Source organism: Leptonychotes weddellii, chromosome 1 (genome assembly GCF_054177405.1).
Source record: "Leptonychotes weddellii isolate Sample4059 chromosome 1, ASM5417740v2, whole genome shotgun sequence".
NCBI lineage: Eukaryota > Metazoa > Chordata > Mammalia > Carnivora > Phocidae > Leptonychotes > Leptonychotes weddellii.
This window is the reverse complement of record NC_138369.1, coordinates 148,828,905-148,851,609: the sequence shown is the minus strand read 5'-3', so window position 1 is coordinate 148,851,609 and position 22,705 is coordinate 148,828,905. Positions and strand designations below refer to the sequence as shown.

At 40.3% G+C, this 22,705-nt stretch overlaps 1 protein-coding gene across 1 annotated transcript; it reads right to left on the bottom strand.

Moving 5' to 3' along the window:
* Positions 1-634: 634 nt before the first annotated feature.
* Positions 635-21,974, bottom strand: NXPE3 (neurexophilin and PC-esterase domain family member 3). Its single transcript, XM_031024042.2, has 4 exons — positions 20,107-21,974; positions 14,705-14,778; positions 4,270-4,476; positions 635-2,026 (listed from the first exon to the last, which is right to left on the bottom strand). The coding sequence occupies exons 1-4, from the start codon at positions 20,727-20,729 to the stop codon at positions 1,476-1,478; spliced, it is 1,455 nt and encodes a 484-aa protein (XP_030879902.1). The 5' UTR covers positions 20,730-21,974; the 3' UTR covers positions 635-1,475.
* Between the last annotated feature and the right edge of the window lie 731 nt (positions 21,975-22,705).

Below are 22,705 nucleotides of genomic sequence, written 5' to 3'. Positions count from 1 at the left end.
TGAAGCATGACCCCTAAGTCTGTATTTTTCTCAAGTATTCCAGGTGATTCTCAGACACTCTAAAGCTTAAAGACCATTAAAATTAAACTATCTTAATATTTTTATCTACTTGTTGGTCCTCTTTAGACTCAGAAAATAATTTAAAATCTTCTTTCCCCATATGTGTATTTTATAAATTTGAAGGTGGCCCTCAAGGCTAAGAAAGGAAGATCTTACACTCTCCGTTTTAAGTTAAAACTCCAAATTTTTTCACGCTTTAAGCATCTGTCTTCATCTCTAAAGCTTCCCCAGTCTCTTCATGTGTCCATTTAGGGATAACTAAAACTAGACTGCAATCTATTGTGGCTCAGAAAAGAGTACTTATACTTACTAAACGGCCCCAAGTTAACCTAAACTCATTTAAAATTAATAAGGTAAAGACAGTCAAGTAAAATCGGTAATTCAATTATTTTAAGATAGCGAGTAGGAATGGCAGCTTTTTACTTCCAAGCATGAGAGATTGTGTATACCTTACATTCAAATCAATAAATACCTGTTCTAGATCTCAATTATTGAACTTTAGATTCTAATTAGATTTTAATTTCTAATGTTGGTATGCGATTCAAAATAACAACCAAAAAAGAAACACGTGAAATTGATGGAAGTAACTTCTACAACTTTATAATAAACAATAGCATCCTTTACATAAAATTCAGTTCTTAAAACCCTCAAACTTCAAAACACAAAAATAAATTTCCATTTATAGATTCCCCCTTCCAGTTCCAAAAGTGATTAAAGTATTCATCATGTAAAATTTAGCTGAAATAAGTAACTATCCCCCAGTGCAAGTGTCAATTCGACACACAGATTTTGTGTACTGCTTTCATATTTTCCTTTTGCTTCTTTTCTAGATAAAAGCAGGATATTGTCAATATTCTCACTAGAAAGTTCTGACCAAGGATACTGGCCTATTCAAGCAATTCAGAAAAGATGGATCACTGAAAGAAACTCCTGAGACACAGCAGTCCCCAGTGTGTTACAGGAGCCACTGACCAGAAGCCTTATTAGTTCATCCCACCAAAGATGGACCAACTGTGCTATTCATACAGATAAGCTCAATCTCCTTTACCAGATAAGCTACAAACACTCCACTACCAACCACTTAGGTCAGAACACTTTTCACAGTTTTTAGCATAGTAATCTCCCCTCTCAGGAGAGGCTAATTCAAACACTCACTAGCATCTTTGGTTACAAGGGCAATACAATGCGTAGATGTTGTTAATAATGGTTCTCCCATGGCTATGTAAAGATTGGAAAAAATCCTGTAGGTAGACATAAATGCATCCTGCATTTTCTAAGCTCCTTATAAGTCTTATATAAAGTCCAGTTCCTTTTGAAATTGTGTACATGTCAATAGCAGCCATCTCTCCATGGGGCCAGCCATAAACTTCCTCTACTGCAGGTAATACGAGTCCTCCAGTCCCCTCCAGGGCAGGCTAGGTCTCCAAGGGGCACACAAAGGACAAGAACATGTCCAGTTGGTTCTTCACAATAACTTCATCTGGATGTAGCTTGTGGGGTAAATAATGAGCCAGGGTCATCTCCCAGGCATCAACAAGATACACTCCAACCCCTGAAAACATCTTCCGAAGGATGGTGTCCAGCTGAAAGTTGTACCAGTCACTGTTGAAAAGGCTCACCTCAGGCCCCAGCTCTTGGGCATTGGCTGTTCGGATGACTACCACGGTCTTAGGACTTCGATCCAGGAGCTGGACCACTGCTCGACGGATATTCCTGAGCCGCCGGATGTACACTTCCAAGGGGAAGGTGCTAAAATGAGACCATACAGCTATGGCAACCACGGTGTTCTTCCCGCCCACGATGCCATTCAGTTCATTTGCCACATAATGGAGCTCATTGCTAAAGACGGTTGTAAAACGGATGGGTGGACCATGGCAGCGGTATTTGAGCAGGATGTTGTGCTTCTGGTCCACCGCAAGGAAAGGACCCACATTCTTGGGACTACCCAAGTTAAACTCCACTAAATCTGAAACAAGGAAAACTCAAATTCATAAAAATGTTCAAACCAAGTACATATATTTATGATCATTCTATACTTAGCAGCTTAAAAGAACATTTTTTCAAATAAAAGTGTAATGAAAAGGTACAAGTGTAAAGGGAATACCTATTTCACTGGCCTCAACAGACCTGTATTCTAACGTATTTATTAAACTATCAGTGATACCTATGTCTATATACCTCAGAAGCAAAATAACTAACCATTAGGCCAAGAAATCTTCCTGTTTACACCAACTGCTGAATATCTAAAAATCAACTTGGCATTTACACATTATTCTTCTAATAGACAAACATTATTTCTTCTAGGAGAAGGGCTATAACTTCTGCTTTTTTAAGAATGCATAAACGTAACCAAATACTTCTTTTTGCAATACATGAAAGAAAGGAGCAACCCTGTTTATTTTGACTTTCGATTTCACCCTATGGATGCAAAATCATATTAGTGTCTTAGAGAATGTCTTTCTCCGTCACAAGAATAACAAAGACTAAGTGGTGTTTCAAAGTCTAGCTCCTCTGAGATCTTCTGACGGTCCCAGGAATCAGTGATTGTTTCTCTTTTGTTACCCCTAAAAAACTCTGTCTCTACAATTCATCACTTAACATATGCCCCATAAGGAAAGAGGGCCTGTCTCATATACTTAGATGTTCCTACAAGTGCCTTTCAGAGAACAAACCAAGTAACTTCTGGCAACCCAAGTCAATTAGCACTTCTAAGCACCTATTCAGTGCCATGAGCCAGTAATGCTCAGATGCGTAAGTCACAGTCCTGGCTCTCAAGAGGTATACTGTCAATTCTGAAGAAGTAACATCATACTATAATTGGCCTACATTCTTTTTAAGGGTTAAAGGTGTCACTTTTCTCTCCAAGCAGTCCCAGGCTCCTTTTCTAGAATTTCCTACCTAATTCATTACTACTTAGCATTTGGCCCCACTTAAGCTGAATAAACTCAAGCTATCATTTTTTCTTTTGATTAAGATCAAGCACTGACACAAGGCTTTATCAGGTGAAAATCTGTCTGCAAAGGATATGGTGGAAAACAATCAAGACACCCAATGTGATCACTGCTATAAGAGGAAATAATGAGCTACGTCATTAGAAATTAAGAAACAAACAACTAAAGACTCCTGGAGGGCCCTGCCTAGTCAGCATCAAAACATGTTTAGCATTATGCCATACAAATTATATCCCTTTTTCTAGTTTTTAATGTATGCTTTATCGACTAAACTCGGCTATGTCTGTTTCAAAAAAAACAAGCAAAACAAAAACTGGAATTAACTTTCTACTTTTGGGGATCATATCTACTTCTTCCTTTCCTTCTAAAAATTAAATCTGAAATTAAGTTGATGTAAAAAATAAAAGAGAAAAAAAAATACCAACAACAGCTCAGAACAAACTATGGGATTGTGCTTTATGGAAAACCCTGCCCATACACAGCCCTCAAAGAGTTCCCACAGAATTACTTATCAGCTCTCTAAATTGTAAGCAGGGTCTTTAGTACTGTTACCTGGGATTCATCCCTCCTCATCCGGCCTACATACCTTCCACAAAGAGGAAAAGGCCCTTGAATAAGGGATGGCCCTCCAGTGAGTAGGGCTTTATTCTGAGTCTGGATAGCACTCCAGAGCCCAGCAGTGAAATCAGAAGCTAAGAATGCTGGGACTTACCAAGACTCTCTCTGTAGGAGCCAGCTCATCTCAAAATCATACCAATGGAATGCCCAACGGATGACGCTGGGAAGGCTTTGCTGAATGGATGCATTAAAGTGGACCACAGTTTGGCTGCTTCCTTCCAGTTAAATCTATTATAAACTTGGAGTCTGACCAAACAGAATTAGGAGAGAAACAATCGGAAATATCCCCCTCTATTTTAGAGCCCAGAATATCAGAAGTAAAGGACTGCTATAAGGTGATACCATCCAGCTGCCTCATTGCACACATGGAGAAATGAAGGCCTGATAACAATGACATGTCCAAGATCTCACAGCTAATCCGTGGTACGAAACTTCAACAAGAATACAGTGCTTTCATCAATACGTCAACCCCACCATGGATCAGAAACCATCACACAGCTCTCCAGGGTTAGGATACCTCTTCAGTCCCACAGAGAAATAACTACTTCCTTGGCCGATGCCCTTCTTCAGGCACTGGAGTGAAAAAAGCTGGTTTTGTCCATGTGGAAAAGAGTTATAAAATAAAATACAAAGTACCAACCTGGAACAAATGTAGTAAGGTATTCAAACCACTGCCTGATTGTTGAGTCACCAAATAAATACACCACTTTTCTTTGTAAGCATTCTGTGATATTGTCGGGGTCATTAAACTGGCGCATCTTAAACTTTCTGGGCCTCCACTGGTCTTTGTAATAATACCCAGAAGGAAAAGTTCCTGAGCCTTGAGAGAGTTCTAGATTGTTCGTTTCTGAAAAGAAAAAGGAAAAAATAAGATATTCTGAAAGTCTCTTCCAACAAACCATACATGGAAAATGCTCTAAGAAACAAAATTATGCCCCTGTATTTGTTAGCCTGCTGGTATACAGGTAACATTTCCTGCCATCACATCTCAGAGAAATCCCAGACTTTCCCCTTGCTACAAAAGGTTCTCCTTTGCACAAAAATAGGAAGATCTGAGATGTGTGTGAGGGTCTTGGTGGACAGAAAGGGAAAAGGGGACTTTGAGCACTCCCCTCTGATTATGCATGTTTTTATCAAAGTCAAAAATAAAAGCAGGCAAATAACCATGGAAATGTGTAGATATAAGTATTGTCCAGTATTATTCCAGAATAAATTTCTCATACAAAGGCCTATGAGGTAAGTAACACCTTAAATTTATATTTGACATATGTATAGTAAAATCAGTCCACTGTTGCTCAGCCTATTATTTTTTTTAAGATTTTATTTATTTATTTGACAGAGACACAGCGAGAGCAGGAACACAAGCAGGGGGAGTGGAAGAGGGAGAAGCAGGCTTCCCGCGGAGCAGGGAGCCCGATGCGAGACTCGGTCCCAGGACTCTGGGATCGTGACCTGAGCTGAAGGCAGACACTTAATGACTGAGCCACCCAGGCGCCCCTGCTCAGCCTATTAAAAGGGAAGTTTTAACCTATGGGTCCTATAATCAAATATGAATTCAGAAAACCACCACTTAATACAGAGAACAAACCAAATACACACACTCTAAAGAATTATTCCCCACAACACAGAAGGCTCAGAAGGTCTTTCTGCACAATGAACAGTATTTAAAATGCAGCAGGGGCGCCTCGGTGCAGCATCTGCCTTCTGCTCGGGTCATGATCCCAGGGTCCTGGGATCGAGCTGCACATCGGGCTCCCTGCTCGGCGGGAAGCCTGCTTCTCCCTCTGCCTGCCACTCCCCCTACTTGTGCTCTCTCTCTCTGACAAATAAATAAAATCTTTAAAAAATAAAATAAAATAAAAATAAAACGCAGCAGCAGTGTGTACTCATGGCTGCAGCCTAGCTACACGTGAGGACACAAGCACCAGAGCACATTTCAGAGGGAGAGTCAACACCCTTCTGCCCTAACACCTCCCTTGGAAACAACACATTTTACATGCTTCAAAACAGACAGGGATGGTGAGTATTTCTTGTGAGTTTACTCTGCAATTAAACATATTATCTCATATGATGCTAATGGTAACCCTTTAAGGTAGGTCCTGTTGTTACCCCTACCTTTCAGAACAGTTAAGCAACTTGACCTAGACCCAGAGCTAGTCAGTGGCAAAGCCAGGACCTGATCCAGGCAGGTGAGTCCCAACGCCCACGCTCTAACCACTGTGCTACCTCATCTCTCAAAAGCAGATCATTGTAGATGGCAGCTATTTTCTTTTTGGCTTTTTTTCCTGAAGGAGTATACTTATTCATTTTCAATCTACAATCTTTAAAAATCACCAACTATTTTATATCACTTCCTTACACACCCCAAGGCTCAAACCTGGATCATAATCCAGTAATTCTATAATCTCACCTGTTAAACCACAATTCGGAATCCAAATGTTTATACGAGTCAGCGATTTAAATTTGAGCCCCGTATTTGTGACTATTTCCAGTTTATCATCTTGATACTATTCTTATTACTCAAAATTATTTTAGTTTTATTCTCTTCAAAGAAGATGCCCTATTTGACAGGTAGTGCATATTTCATCTTTTAACTTAGGCATCTGCTAATTCTTTGAAGGTTCAGGGCCTAAGCAGAAAGGTAAACAGCATTTTTTAAAACTTTACTTGGAAGAAAGAAAGGGGCGCCTGGGTGGCTCAGTCGGTTGAGCGACTGCCTTCGGCTCAGGTCATGATCCCAGGGTCCTGGGATCGAGTCCCACATCAGGCTCCCTGCTCGGCGGGAAGCCTGCTTCTCCCTCTCCCACTCCCCCTGCTTGTGTTCCCTCTCTCGCTGTCTCTCTCTCTGTCAAATAAATACATAAAATCTTTAAAAAAAAAAAAAAGTGATTTTGAAGTTACAATTTTTACCATGGTTAATTCAGGAGACTCGGCTCTTCTGTGTCAAATACATGTTATAAAGAAAAGTATATATCACACAGGAAACAATTACCATTTCCATTCAAATGTTAATTATATTTACTACCAGAGTTAAGTCAAGCAAAGCAAATCAATTACTGAACCTGACATTAATTCTTTACACAAGCAGCACTAGATAAAAGGGCATAATTTTATTTTATTTATTTTTTTTTAAAGATTTTATTTATTTATTTGTGTGAGAGAGAATGAGAGAGAGCACATGAGAGGGGGGAGGGTCAGAGGGAGAAGCAGACTCCCTGCCGAGCAGGGAGCCCGATGTGGGACTCGATCCAGGGACTCTGGGATCATGACCTGAGCCAAAGGCAGTCGCTCAACCAACTGAGCCACCCAGGCGCCTAACAGGGCATAATTTTAAAGTGAAATGCACGTACCTACATTGCCCTCTTATGGTCAGCTGAGACAAACATGTTTCCTTTTTTTTTTTTTTTTTTAAGATTTTATATATTCATTTGAGAGAGCACGCGAGCAAGGAGCCCGATGCGGGGCTCCATCCCAGGACCCTGGGATCATGACCTGAGCCGAAGGGAGACACTTAACCATCTGAGCCACCCAGGAGTCCCCAACACATTTCCTATTTTAATAAGACTTTAAGGAGTCTGAAGTTGTTTCAAAGTCAGCATTTCTTTAACCTCGGAATTTTCACATAAGATATGAAAGTCTCTAAAACTGAATAAATAACCCTAATATACTATGCATGTGGAATAAAAGTAATTTTAAAACAAAAATGAGTTATTACTTAATTTTACAGTTATCTTAAATACTGATGGTGAAGGAAGAAGTTTTCCTGGAGGTGGTTATAAAGGCAGGTAAGAAGATCTTTATGCAAAATCAGAAGGGATAGTCTCGATAACTTGCAAGTAAGGTCCCTGCTTCTCTAAAATGTGTTAGCTTCTCTTTAAAACCCATAGTTTATATTTTCTTCCAAAGGGTGTCATCCCATGTCATTCATTAGCCAAAATGAGGGCTATCTGGGCCACAAATGGAACAAAATACAGGAGAAAAATGCAGAGAAAAAAATTTCCCTATACTATCCAGAAAGAGCTGGATCAGAGATACAGTGTGAATTAAGGGTGGGACGTGTGTGTGAGTGCATGTTAGTGCACATGTCCCTTAATTTTATGGCATGGAATTATCATAGAACAGAAAAGTAAAAGGCAGGCCAAAGGGGAGTATATAGTTCATGAGAGGAAAAACAAGACAAGACGGAGAAGAAAAAGAATCAAACAATTTCTTGCATTGGGGAACACACAGGAACACTTGGGTACCATCTCAGGGAGATAAGAAATGAGGACAGCATGTGTGGAGCTGTTTAGGGATACCCTGTCAAGGGCTGGGACTATGAGAAGGTCCTGGCTACACAGTCATTACCATGGCTTGAGTTTGAGTCTCTTGAGTGCCCCCTAGAAAATCTTGGGAATTTAATTTTTTTTTCTTTATACTTTAGTCCCCTAAAAGCTAAGCACTTTACAGAGGTAAGCTAAAAATAGGTATAGGTAGAAATACCTATAGATTCAAAGAATGTTGAAAGGGACCTCAGATAATGGCTAGTCTAAATATCTTTTAAAGGTGAAGAAAGTATGTCACAGAGTGACTTGCCAAAGTTTCCCAGGGTTCTAGGGACAGCTAGTGGTAAAGGTAGTCTGTCTACAAAGGCACAACCTTACATTACTGGTGCAGTTGTGGGAGTGGGCTTCCTACCCCCAAATGGTATCAGTTAGTTGGATTTTATATGTAGGATATGAGTCCTTTGATTTTCTAAGTTAACCAAATAAAATGTATTCTGTATGAAGTATTTTTTCCAACAACTGGAAAGTGCTTGTCTTTAAAATAGCTTTGTCCGGAGCACCTGGGTGGCTCAATTGGTTAAGCGTCTGCCTTCGGCTCAGGTCATGATCCCAGGGTCCTGGGATCGAGCCCCGCATCAGGCTCCCTGCTCAGCAGGGAGCCTGCTTCTCCCTCTCCCTGCTGCTCCGCCTGCTTGTACTCTCTCTCTATCAAATAAATAAATAAAATCTTTAAAAAAAAAAATAGCTTTGTCCAATTTGTTGCACTACCACATCAACATCAGAGTGACGTCTCATCCATAACGGCACCACTCTGATTTTCACCAAGCAACATCCAACACTATTTCATCATTCACTCCATCATTCGGATGGATTTAGATTTTAGAGAGTTGATGGATTCCACTACTGCAGACAAACCCGAACAGCAAGACGTCCTCCACCACACCTCCCAAGCACGGTAAGAGATAGCAGAAAAGGGGCTGGACCTGAGTCAGAGGCTCTGGTTTATATCTGGCTCCACCTCTCCAATAGGAGACACCAGAAATCACTTAAACTGTCATCTTATTCATCCCCTGTATTCTCAGAGTCTGGTCTAGCATCAGACACAGAGCAGATGTCAAAATGATGACTGAATGAGTCTCTGGAACTTGGTTTCATTATCTACAAAACGGATAAATTATGAGTTATTTTGAAGAGCTATTGTGAAAGTCCAATACTATAGTAGTATTAGTAGTATTAATCATTTTTAATATAAAGGGCAACACTGGAATGCTGCAAATATTCTCTATGTTCTAAACATTCTATATCTTCATGTGGGTGGTAGTTACACTTTATTCATTTTCTAGTGCTATGTGACAAACCACCACAAACTTAAGTGGCTTAAAAACAAGGGACATTTATTATCACAGAGCTCTGTCTGTCAAGAGTCCAGGGCATGGCATAGCGGGATTCTCAGAGTCTCAAAGGTTGAAATCAGGTTGTCAGCAGGGTTGTGTTCCTTTCCAAAGACGAGAGAAGTCTGCTTCCAGGCTCATTCAAATTGTTGGCCAGATTCAGTTCCTTGTGGTTATAAGACCGAGTTTCTTGTTTCCTTGGTGGTTGTCAGACAGGGAATGCCCTTCAGTTCCTAGAACCTGCCTACATTTCTTGCCACATGGCCTCCTTCATCTTTAAAGCCAGCAACAAAGAATCTCCCTCACATGAAAGCCTTCCCACACTTTGAATCTCTTCAAAAAGAACCTGGTTCCTGTTGAGGGTTTATCCAGTTAGGTCAGATTTACCCAAGATAGTATATTTTTTAGGAGTCAACTTTGTTACATAACCAAATCATGGGAGTGATATCCCATCATATTTGCAGGTCCTTCCCACACTCAAGAGAAAAAGAATTATATATGGGCATGGGTCACTGGGAGTCATCTTAGAATTGACCTACTGCTGGGGCGCCTGGGTGGCTCAGTTGGTTAAGCGACTGCCTTCGGCTCAGGTCATGATCCTGGAGTCCCTGGATCGGGTCCCGCATCGGGCTCCCTGCTCAGCGGGGAGTCTGCCTCTCTCTCTGACCCTCCCCCCTCTCATGCTCTCTATCTCATTCTCTCTCTCTCAAATAAATAAATAAAATCTTTAAAAAAAAAAAAAAGAATTGACCTACTGCAGCTACTAAGACAGATATAAATGTAAATTTCCATTGTACTATATATTTACAATCCATGCACTCATTGGTATGTAAGATACACCTCAAAAGATAAAGAAAATAGCAAGGGGCTACAAAAATGTTAATGTTTATTCTATTGCTATTAGATCTAGTTTTATCGCAAACTCTCAGGAAGCTCTCCCAAAAACATGAGCTCTAGTTTAGTTGTTGGTGAGGTTAGAAGCCATCAAGGCTTCTATTAGGCTGTGGTGGTCTCGGGACCACTGTACAGGAACTAATGAAAAGTCAACAGCAATTCTGAACTGGGAAAGCCTGTCAGAAACCAGTCTTGTCCCTGTGATTCCTTGTTTTTGACTGGAATTATACCCATGCTTGGGGGGAAGCCATTGGCTTCCAAAAATGCATTGAGACAGGTAATCTCAATTCAGCAGACTAAATATGCATCTTAGAATAATTTTTTTTTTTTTGGTTTTTTGTTTTTTTAAGATTGTATTTATTTGAGAGAGAGAGAATGAAAGACAGAGAGCATGAGAGGGAGGAGGGTCAGAGGGAGAAGCAGACTCCCTGCCGAGCAGGGAGCCCGATGCGGGACTCGATCCCGGGAGTCCAGGATCATGACCTGAGCCGAAGGCAGTCGCTCAACCAACTGAGCCACCCAGGCGCCCGCATCTTAGAATAATTTTAACTTGCAGGAAAATCAGTTAACTAATACATACAAAAAACTGATAAAGAAAAATAAAACCTTCAAAAAACAGGATTCATAACTAAAATAATAAAAGTGGAAAGACTATAAACCCTTCCAAGGCCAGGGCAAAGAAAATACAAGATGGGCCTGAAATATCTTGTGGTGCTAGAAAGTAAGGAAGTGCTTACAGAAAAAAAAAAAAAGGATGACAGCATGTCAAAGGGGCACAGGAGCCAAACCGAAAAAATTCCCAATTCCCAAAACTGGAGCACTTACAGCAACAAAATAAATAACAACTGAATTCGGTAATAACCCAAAGAATGAAATAAACAATCATGAGTCATAAGCCTATAATGACATAATTAAATAAATAGGAAAAAAGGGACAACTCTTCCTTACAGAAAAATTCCAATTAATAAATGTCTTAGGAATGAGAGATTAAAAAATCAGAATTACATGCCACAGAAATAATTGCTGCTGGCAAGATCTACTAATGAATGCGAAAATGAGCGGGTGAAAGTGTAAGCAGAAACAGGATGTTTACATCCTGTTTTAATATAGAGACATCTGGAGAGTAGTTTCCTGTGGCTACTATAATAAGTTACCACATATTTGGTGGCTTAAAACAACACAGATTTATTCTCTTACAGTTTTGGAGGCTAGAAGTCCAAATTCAGTATCACTGGGCGAAAACCAAGGTATCAGGAAGGCCATACTCTCTCAGGAGGAGACAGGAAACAATGTGTCTCCTCGCCTCTTCTAGAGCTGTGTCCTCTGGCTCATGGCCCCTTTCTCCACGTGTTAAGCCAGCAGCACGGCATCTTCAAGTCTCTCTCTGCTTCCGTTGTCATACTGCCTTCTGCTTCTGTATGAAATCTCCCCCTGCCTTCCTCTTAAAAAGGACACTTGTGGTTGCATTTAGGGCCCACTCAGATTACCCAGATAATCTCTCCCCGTCTCTAGACCCTTAACTTAATCACATATACAAAGTTTCCTTTGCCATCCATATACAACAACATTCACAAATTTGAGGGATTAAGATTTGGATATCTTTGGGGGCCATTATTCAGCCTACCACAGTCTCAAAGTTATCTGTCCAGAATACAGAATAAATATAAAGTGAAGAGAACCCTGACAGACACCACTTGAACCAAGCGATCAAAGTTAACATCATTAACAATACATATCAGCATCATGTTCCCCTTTGCTATTCTTCCAAAAATGCATGATCTCATTTCAATCATCAGAAAACATTAGACAAATCCAAAGTTAAGAAGCATTCTAAAAAATATCTGACCAACGCTCTTCAAAGTTTAAAAGTCATGGAAGATAATGTCATAGAGGGAAGACTAAGAAAACACGGTGACTAAATGCAACGTGGGATCCTGCACTGGATTCAAGAACAGAAAAAGAACATGAGTGGAAAAACTGATGAAATCCAAATAAACTCTACAGTGTAGTTAATAATATTATACTGATGTTAAAATCTTAGTTTTGAAAGTATTACATGGTTATATAAGATGTCAGCATAAGGGGAAGCTGGGTGTAGGCTATACAGGAACTTTGTACTATTTCTGTAACTCATATGTAAGTCTAAAATTATCTGAAAACAAAGTGTTAAAAAAGAGGAAGGAAGGAATGAAGGGAAGATAGGGAGGGAGGAAGAGAAGAATGTGAGCCCATGGTTTAGGGTCTTTGAGTGCACCCTGCTGGTCACTAGTGTGAACTCTCCTAAACTGGGTCTCTGATATTCTTAAAGCAATTGCCCTTCTCTTTTCTTTCCAATTAAGTACCTGTTTGAGACGGTCTTCTCAAAGCCAGGCTATTCTGCTCCTACTGATTCATGGTTCATTTCTTCCTCTAAAATTCTATCAAGGGGATGGGACACCTAGGTGGCTCAATCAGTTAAGCGTCTGCCTTCGGCTCAGGTCATGATCCCAGGGTCCCAGGATCAGGCTCCCTGCTCAGCGGGGAGCCTGCTTCTCCCTCTATCTGCCACTCCCCCTGCTTGTGCTCTCTACCTCTCTCTGACAAATAAATAAATAAAATATTTTTTAAAAAAGATTTCCTTTCTAAAGACAAAAAAATCCATCAAGCGGAGCCTGGGTGGCTCAATGAGTTAAGCGACTGACTTCGATTCAGGTCATGATCTCAAGGTCCTGGGATCCAGCCCAGAAAAGGGGCTCCCTGCTCAGCGAGAAGTTTGCCTGTCTCTCTCCCTCTGCCCCTCCCCACACTCATTCTCTCTCTCAAATAAATAAACTCTTTAAAATAAATGAATAAAAAATAAAAATCCATCAAAAGTCTCACTGGTTACTAAATCTGTCTCCTCTCTAAACAGAACAGTACATCACAAACCCACAACAACTTCTTGGTTAACACCAAGGCCTGTCAGGTGCAGGTAAACTATCCAAAGCTCCACCCACTGACGATCCCACTAGATACCCAGGGACAAGGCAGGCAAGCCAGAAGGCTGGGACTGTGGCAGAGAAGGGCAGTAGGACAGGGTCAGACACGAAAGAGTGTGAGGAGTGCAGAACTGTGGGGGATAATATGGAGGGGGGGGGCCCAGGCAAATAAAAGTATTTCCATTAATGATGTTTCATATATGAATCCTTTAAAAAATCCTTTAAGTAAATCAAATACAGCCTTTCGTTAGGAAAAGATTGGGATTTCTTGTGACACATGATGGCAGGGACCAGAGATCCAGGCTCGCAGTGTCCTGGCTGCTGCTGGGCCACAGACAAATTTTATGTAGCCCACAAAATATTTTAAAGGTTTTCAATTGGATGCCAATGTTTTGAAATCTGGAGATACTACATTTAAAGATTAAAGATTAAGACTTCTGATTTTTTTTCATGGAAAAAAAACCCTATAGATCTGGCCAAGCTGTGTCTACATTTCTGTACAGCAACAAAGCAGAAGGAACCGCAGAGAGGCTGTCCTTGCTCTCCAGTTCCCTCCCCATCAATCACACAAGGCATGCCTGTGACTAACACCCACCCTGACTACATTCATAGGTATAATATACCTAGGCCTGATGGCATCTGTGTTTGCAGTATCTGTGTGGGAGACTATACATCCATGCTTTCAACAGCTAAAAGGACCTTGCCTGCCATCTGCATAAGCTTCCTTAATAATATTCATCCTTTCTTCCTAAAAGTCACCATAGCTATTTACATCTATTCTGCAAAAACAGAACGTATACATTTACTCTTCAGAATTTTGTTGTCTTACTTTTAACGATATCCTATACCAATGGATCAAAATCACCTAGAAGGTTTGTTGAAACACAGATTGCTGGGCCCCACACCCCAGAGTGTCTGATTCAGTAGCCTGAGATAAGACTTGAGAATCTGCAATTCCAGCAAGTCCCCACTAAGGCCAATGCTGCTAATGCAGAGATCACACTTTGAGAAAACTGCCATTCACTAACCCAATGCTTCGGATTTCAAAAATTTCTATGACAACTTTACACACATTTCTTGAGGATCTCTAGAGCACCGATATCTGACAGAACTGCAATAATGGATACATTTTATATAAAATACTGTCCAACATGGCAGCGACTAGCTACACGTGGCCCCTGAGGGTATGTGACTTAAGAACTACATTTTACACTTTATTTAATTTTAATTAACTTAAATAGCCACATGTGGCTAGGAGCTACCATATTGGACGGTACAGCACTGAAGGCTCCTAAGGAGCCAACCAGAGAGGAGACAGGAGGAGGAAGACGACTTTTACATGAGTCTAAATAGCAAAGCCCAAGATTATGCACATAAGGTCTGATTTATTTTAATCAAAAAGGCTTTTAGTATTTTCAGTTGTGCCCAGAAGTATGTCCATGACATATTAATTTAATGTCCATGGCACATTAAAAGAAGGAAAAAAGTTTTTATAACATTAGTGAAACCACAGAGCCTCACCCATTTAGCAAGAAAAACAACAAACCATCAAGCTCATTCCTTTTTACCTTTTATTCTCCTGGGAATCACAGTCACCCAATCAGGTCCACTGGAGTTGATTGGCATTTTGATATTAACACCACTTTAGAAGGAATAAAGAGAGTACAAGCTTAGATTCAAGAACATTTATTTTCTAATATGTATCTTCATTTGCAAATAAAAAAACAGGTATGATGTCACAGAATCCTAAGATGAAATATCCTTATGTTAATCAACACAATTAATTAATAAACTAGGTCTCTTATAATAAGGTTATATAGATATATAAAGCAAATAAAAATTAAATAGGTTTTTAATTTTTCACTGCTTAGAACTGAGAGTATAAGCTCCAAAATGACAAATTCTGGGCTGAATTACTTAATCCCCTTGGACTCAGAAAATGGCTCACACTGATGAGAATGTCACTATCTAATTTTCAAGCTACAAATCCATGTAGAATTAAGTCACATGTCAGATTCCTCAGGCCTTGCCCAGAACAGAGAGGAGTCTCTACTGAAGATACTTGTCCCCAGATATGTGCTCTTGTAGTACTTTGTTCATCATTACCATGTCTCTGAAGTGCCTCCTTCTCAAACATACACTCCTCAAAGACACAAATTGTGTCTCCCTCACCTTTTGTCTTCAGCACTTAGCACAGACCCTGGACTAGAGTCCATGCTTGGAAAATATTTGATGGAGAGCTGTGTGAAAAAGTGGGGGAGAGTGGAGTCCAAGGGGAAAGTACTGAAAACTTGCTATAACTATTCCAGAAACTGGGTTATAATAATTACCTCCCACGCTTAGACCAAAAACAAACAAAATAAAATGCTAACTTTCCAGATTCTTTTTTTTTTTTAAGATTCTATTTATTTATTTGATAGAGAGAGCGAGAGAGCACAAGCAGGGGGAACAGTAGAGGGAGAGGGAGAAGCAGGTTCCCTGCCAAGCAGGGAGCCCGATGAGGGGCTCAATCCCAGGACCCTGGGATCATGACCTGAGCCGAAAGCAGACGCTTAACCATCTGAGCCACCCAGGTGCCCCCAGATTCTTTTTAATCTTATTTATTTGACAGAGAGAGAGAGAGAGCACAAGCAGGGGGAGCTGCAGGCAGACGGAGATGGAGAAGCAGACTCCCCACTGAGCAGGGAGCCCGATGCGGGGCTCGATCCCAGGACCCTGAGATCATGACCTAAGCCAAAGGGCAGATGCCTAACCAACTGAGCCACCCAGGCTCCCTGGAATTAAAATAAAAGAAAATAAATAATTCTTGGGGCACCTGGGTAGACCAGTCTGGACCAGTTTTAGCTCAGGTCATGATCTCAGGGTCATGAGACTGAGCCCCAAGTCAAGCTCCCTGCTCAGCGTGGAGCCTGCTTAAGATTCTCTCTCCCTCTCCCTCTGCCCCTCCTACCCAACATGGTCACTCTCTCTCTTCCCCTCTCGCTCAAATAAATCAATCTTAAAAAAAAAAAAAAAGTAATAATTCTTAAGCTTCTACCATGTGCCTGGCACTGTCCTAGATGTCAGGGATCTAACAGTATACAAACACACAGCATCTCCTTCATGGAACTGCTAGTCTAATGGGGGAGAGAAATAAAAAAAGAAAGTAGGAAGGCAGTACAGTTGATCCTTGAACAACATGGGTTTGAACTATGCAGGTCCATTTGTGCATGGATTTTTTTCAATACAGTACAGTACTGTAAATGTATTTTCTGTTCCTTATGATTTTCTTTTCTCTAGCTTACTTTACTATAAGAATACAGTACATAACATATGTAGCATACAAAATATGTGTTAATTAACTGTAAGGGTTCCGGTCAACAGCACAATATTAATAGTTCAGTTTTTGGGGAGTCAGAAGTTAGAGCAGATTTTGGACAGACTCTGCAAGTGGATGGCGCCGTCCATGCCCATGGTTTTCAAGGTTCAACTGTATCAGACACTACATTAGAAAATAGCTTAAATAAGTGGCATTTAAGAGAGGACACGACTTCTAAAACAGCATAAATAAACCACTTTCATGAGAGAGCCTTGAGGTAAAGAAAAGAAGAAAATTTCCCCTTTGTAATTTTCCTGTAAAAAATGTTTAACCTCAATTTGGTCATGGAAAAACAATAAAGCAGCAAATCCAAACCAAGGGACATCCTACAAAATGGTGACATCAGAATTCTTTTTTTAAAACACTTTTTTTTAAATACTTTATTTGCTTATTTGAGAGAAAGAGAGAGAGAGAAAGCATGAGCAGCGGAGAGGCAGAGGGGGAGGGAGAGGGACAAACAGACTCTGCTGAGCGCGGAGCCCGACACAGATTCTTAATGTTGTAAAAAACAAGCTAGAAACCTCTTCCAAATTAAAAGAGATTAAAGAGGTAACTAAACACACTGTATGTGTCATAGGTTAGATTAGTTAAAATAAACTAAAATAAATAAGTAAATCTTTTTAAAAAAATAAACAGGGGTGCCTCGGTGGCGCAGTTGGTTGAGCGTTTCTAACTCTTGGTGTTTGCTCAGGGTGGTGGGATTGAGCCCCGTGTGAGTGTGGAGTCTGCTTACGATTCTCTCTCCCTCTCTGTCTGCTTCGTGCTCTCACTCTCTCTCTCCCTCAAATTAATATATCTTTATAAAATAAAAAAGACAGCCATAAGGGACATTACTCGGACAACTGGAGAAACTTGAGTATGGACTGTGTATTAAATAACAGTATTGCATCAGTGATAAATGCCCCCAGTGTGGAAAATATGCTCTGGTTACATACTGGAGAAAGTCCATGTGCTAGGAGATGCACACTCATGGGGTGCAACACATGATGTCTGCAACTTAATCTCCAATGGTCAGGGGGGAGGAATTATACAGAGACATACACATATATAAACACACATACAGAGAGAAAGCAAATGTAGCAAAACAGTAACAATGGTAAATCTAAAAGACTTATTCATTTCATTTTTGTTCATTTTTATTTCATTTTTATTATTCTTGCAGTGTTTCTAATGATTTGAAAGGTTTTTTTAAACACAAAGTTAGAAAGAAGAAAGATATTAAATTATGCTAAAAATACATGGGAAGCTTTTCAGGTGAGAAGCTCACTCTTTCAAAAGGCCTTCTTCTGGGGCGCCTGGGTGGCTCAGTCGTTAAGCATCTGCCTTTGGCTCAAGTCACGATCCCAGAGTCCTGGGATCGAGCCCCGCATCGGGCTCCCTGCTCCGCGGGAGGCCTGCTTCTCCCTCTCCCACTCCCCCTGCTTGTGTTCCCTCTCTCGCTGTGTCTCTCTCTGTCAAACAAATAAATAAAATCTTTAAAAAAAAAAAAAAAGGCCTTCCTTTATATTAATAAGATCTTTTAAGCAAAGTACTGTTGTTCTTTCTAAAACCAACATTTTTTTTTTTCGTTAGGAGTAAAGAACTAAAGATTAGATCACTTTAATTGTCCAACTGTAATTTAGGGAACAAAAGACCAAGGCTGTTTCTTAATCCTTCCTGAATTAAGCAATGTTATGAGCCACCAAGGGAAAAAGGTAAAAATGGGTATCAGCTTAACATATGCAGGCCATGAACTTAAAATGGTACACTCAAGGACACCTCAAAAGATCACTTCCAATCTTTGCTTTTTCTTTTCAGTTAGCTGGTGCAAAATGTCAGAATTTTACAGAGAAAATAATGCAAAAAATAAAATCAGTATCAGGACTATCAAATGTTTGGTTTCCAAAAATGCCACCTCAAACACTATTTTCCCAGCAAACTTCCAGGTAAGTGGAGTTTCTTAATGATTCTACTACTACAAAGTGATTGTACTGCAAAATGCCATCAGCCAGCCTTATCCAGGATATGCAAGTAAGGACAGGGACATACACTGTTTCATCCTTCACAATTCATAGGTGTTTTCTGGTTTTAATGGTAGGATTTGGTGTCAGGAATATTCTTAAATTTTACAAATTCTTTAGCCCTTTTCCCACTTTTTTCCCACATGGAATTTCAATAAGTTACAAGCTATGCTTCCTCTTTTTTTGCTAAGCCACTAAGCGGACTGACAACACAACTCTAAAAGGGGGGTAACTGAGCAGTCTTCACACATTGGCAAAAAGTACACAGAACTGAAATAATCTGCTCACCGTCACTGATAAACAGCTTGTCTGAGATCGAACCCAGGATAAAACTAAAGCTAAAGTCCTTGTGTACTGAGTTTTCTGTGTATACTGAAGAACAGTACAGTAAATACTTTGAGTAGTGCTCCCTCTGCTGGCCTTCTAGCAGCCTGGCATGAGTCCACCAAATGTGTATTTAAAACTGGTAGGACCAAAAGCTGACTCCAGGAGAAGTGAAAAATCAAAGGGCTTTATTGCAGAAGCTTCTGTAGACTAAATACCTGATGGTAGGCACTTTTTCCCCATTGAGGAATGAGTGGACGTAAAACATAAAATTTTGGGGGGTTGCCTAGATGTACTCAAAACTACCTCTCTACCAGTGAGTATTTTTTAAGTTACTTATTTCCATTAAAAAATAAAAGACACTTTTACATTCTTCCAAATAATTGGACTTCTTGACCATATGGCTTTCTAACTTTTCTTCCTTAGGCATACTATTTTACTTCAGAACTACATGGGATGTTGACAAAAACATTTTAATTCGAACTGATCCCATACATTCTATTCTGCACACTATTCCATATCTTGATCATTATGCTGAAAGAGTTTTACACTTATGTTCAAAAACAGAAATCTGTGCACAGCAAAGCAAAAATTTCAACAACTATTAATTTAAAAAGTATAGTTTGCTGTGGTATTCCTGGCCTCCCGTGTTCATCATTAAATCAACCCAGCAATGTTGTCATAGCCATAGTCTTTTTTCTATCAATACATGTTTATATGATTTTAATAACTGATAATATGCCACTTAAATTTTTTTTTTATTTTATTAGACATGAAGCTAAACCACTGGCCTGACTACAAGACCTCTAGTTCTTAGATGATTTTTTGATCTGTTCTGTGAATAAGTGATCTTTTTTACATAGCTATAGATATGCTCTGTAGTTCTAAAGTAAAACATAAGGGCAAAAGGTCTTTAATTTGAACTGGAATAAGCTCTTAGCTTCACTTTTTTAAAAACTATTCACAAGGAGGCACCTGGCTGGCTTAGTCAGTGGAGCATGCAACTTGATCTCTGGGTTATGGGTTCGAGCCCCACATTCAGTGTAGAGATTACTTAAAAATAAAAAGAACCTAAAAAATGAAAAATAAATAAATAAAAACTATTCACAGAATATAAATATTTATTTTCTTATTCACTACCTCTCCCAAATTGGGCCAACTTCAGAGAGATATATGAAGCAAATAACCAAAACAAGGAAGTCTCCTAAATGGGACGGTGTCTCCTAATTGGGACAAAAAACAGTAGAAAAGGACCCTTAAAATACCCCCTTGAACAAGACGCACGTACCTCTGGAAGAAAGCGTTCTCTGCAGCCGTTAGAAGGCCCTTCAGGTATCCACCTTTGAAATGGTTAATTCTACTACTGCAAGGGAGCTTCTTTGGTTTGAAACAGAACCAGGGTTCTCCAGTGTAGAGATCTGTAAAGTTACACAGGGGCAGACTGCCAGGAAGACACACATTGCACTCCGTGGTTTCAGAAATTCTTCCTGAACGGAACAGACTCTTGAAATAGACCCTGTGTGGTTTCTCTTCTTGTAGGTGCTGAAGAACTCTGATCCCTTCAGTGGGGTGGACGAGAGATATGGACACTTTAACTTTGCCCGGCCAGAGCAAAGTAAAAAAGACCTTGTAAAACCCATTCTGGTAGTCTACCACTCTGCCCACAGCCCCTGCTTGCAGCTTTGGGGAGTGGATTCTGGCCTGCAGGTAGTCTCCACCATATTTCTTGGGCATTCTTTGAAAATCCTGTACATGAACCAGCACTTCTAGCTGGCTTCCCACCTTGAAGAAGGCTGCAGAGTTCAAGATAACAAAGTAGCTGGAAGAAGGGTCAGTGCTCTTCAGAAAGGGGACTGGACCCACATCAGGCACCTGCCACTGTAAGGCAGCCAGCAAGGAGTCCTCCTCCATGCGCTCCCGGCTGGACAGAGTCTGATGCTCATAGCCACAGTAAGGATTCCGGCTAATTCCTGTCACCTGGGAGGAAACAAACTGTCCACTACTATCGATGAATGTGGCTGAAACAGTCTCATGGTCCAAGTACTGAAGAGAAAAACACAAAAACAGAAACCACAGACAGCTGCAATAAAATTCCTTATATCAACCAAATATACCTCTGTTTCAGTTTAACTTTAAAAAAACTACTTGGGATGACATTGGTTCAAAAATCAGAGTTCACTATTTTTACAGGGTGATATATCTTTTTGTAACACAGTGAAATCAAGATGAGGAATAAAGTCATAGAAAGATCCCACACACTTCTATGAATTTTACCTCCAGGAGCTCAATCAGGTTCCCACAGTAAATATCAGTAGAAAAAACTCTCATGCTTCCAGCAAAATAAGAAGAAAAGGAACCATTTGGAAATACAACAGAGCATTCTGTTCTTAACAAGGTCTGCCCTCAAGAGAAACTATTTTACTAGAGCCTAATCTATTGGGGTTTTATCAGCACTTCACCAAACTGGGGTAGGAGACATACCCAGCTAAAACCCATTCTAACCAATTATCCAACTTAAGGAGTGTAGTGCGAGGACTGAGAAGCACTTCTGAAGTTCATAGCCCGGTAGCAAGGGCTCACTAAAGGACTAAGACTTACCCATACGACTATAAAATGCTTCACCTCCCCCACACCTCACAACTAAAAGTTTATTTATCAGAGTTCCTTTTACCCAGTATATCACATTCAGCTTTCAACAAAAAACTGTAAGACATACTAAAAGGCAAAAAACATAGCTTGAAAACACAAATCAAACATCAGAACCAGACTCAGAAATGGCAGGGTTGTTGGAATAATCAGACCAGTAATTTAAAACAACTATGATTAATATGCTAAGGCCTCTAAGGGAAAAAGCAGACAATGTGAAAGAACAGATGGGCACTGTAAGGAGAAAGATGGAAATTCCAAGAAAGAATGAAAAAGAAATGCCAAGAATAGAGAACCCAGAAATGGACCCTCAACTCTATGGTCAACTAATTTCAACAAAGCAGGAAAGAATGTCCAATGGAAAAAAGACGGTCTTGGGATGCCTGGGTGGCTCAGTCAGATAAGCGTCTGCTTTCAGCTCAGGTCAGGGTCCCAGGGTCCTGGAATCACACCCCGCATCAGGCTCCCTGCTCCCCAGTGGGAAGTCTGCTTCTTCTTCTCCCTCTGCTGTTCCGCCTGCTTATGCACTCTCTCTCTCCCTCTGTCAAATAAATAAATAAAATCTTTAAAAAATAAAAAAATAAAAAAGACGGTATCTTCAACAGATAGTATTGGGAAAACTGGACAGCCACATGAAGAATGAAACTGGACCATTTTCTTACTCCATACACTAAAATAACCTCGAAATGGATGAAAAACCTAAATGTGAGACAGGAATCCATCAAAGTCCTAGAGGAGAACACAAGCAGCAACCTCTTTGACCTCAACTGCAGCAACTTCTTGCTAGACACATCTTCAAAGGCAAGGGAAAAAAAGCAAAAATGAACTATTAGGACTTCATCAAGATAAAAAGGTTTTGCACAGCAAAGGAAACAGTCGACAAAACCATAAGACAGCCTACTGAGTGGGAGAAGATATTTGTAAACGTCATCAGATAAAGGGCTAGTATCCAGACTCTATAAAGAACTTATCAAACTCGGGGCACCTGGGTGGCTCAGTCGTTGGGCGTCTGCCTTTGGTTCAGGTCGTGGTCCCAGGGTCCTGGGATCCAGCCCCACATCAGGCTCCCTGCTGCGTGGGAAGCCTGTTTCTCCCTCTCCCACTCCCCCTGCTTGTGTTCCCTCTCTCGCTATGTCTCTGTCAAATAAATAAATAAAATCTTTAAAAAAAAAAAAACTTATCAAACTCAACACCCAAAAAACAAATAATCCAGTCAAGAAATGAAAAGAAGATATGAACAG

Bases quoted from the DNA above. Each gene is read 5' to 3' on its own strand.
- NXPE3 (XM_031024042.2), bottom strand. From the start codon at position 20,729: ATGGAGGAGGACTCCTTGCTGGCTGCCTTACAGTGGCAGGTGCCTGAT. The intron at 14,779-20,106 runs GTACGTGCGTCT...TTCCTTCTAAAG, and splicing joins GAGAACGCTTTCTTCCAGAG to TGGTGTTAATATCAAAATGC. The intron at 4,477-14,704 runs GTAAAAAGGAAT...TTTTCTTTTCAG, and splicing joins GATTCCCAGGAGAATAAAAG to AAACGAACAATCTAGAACTC.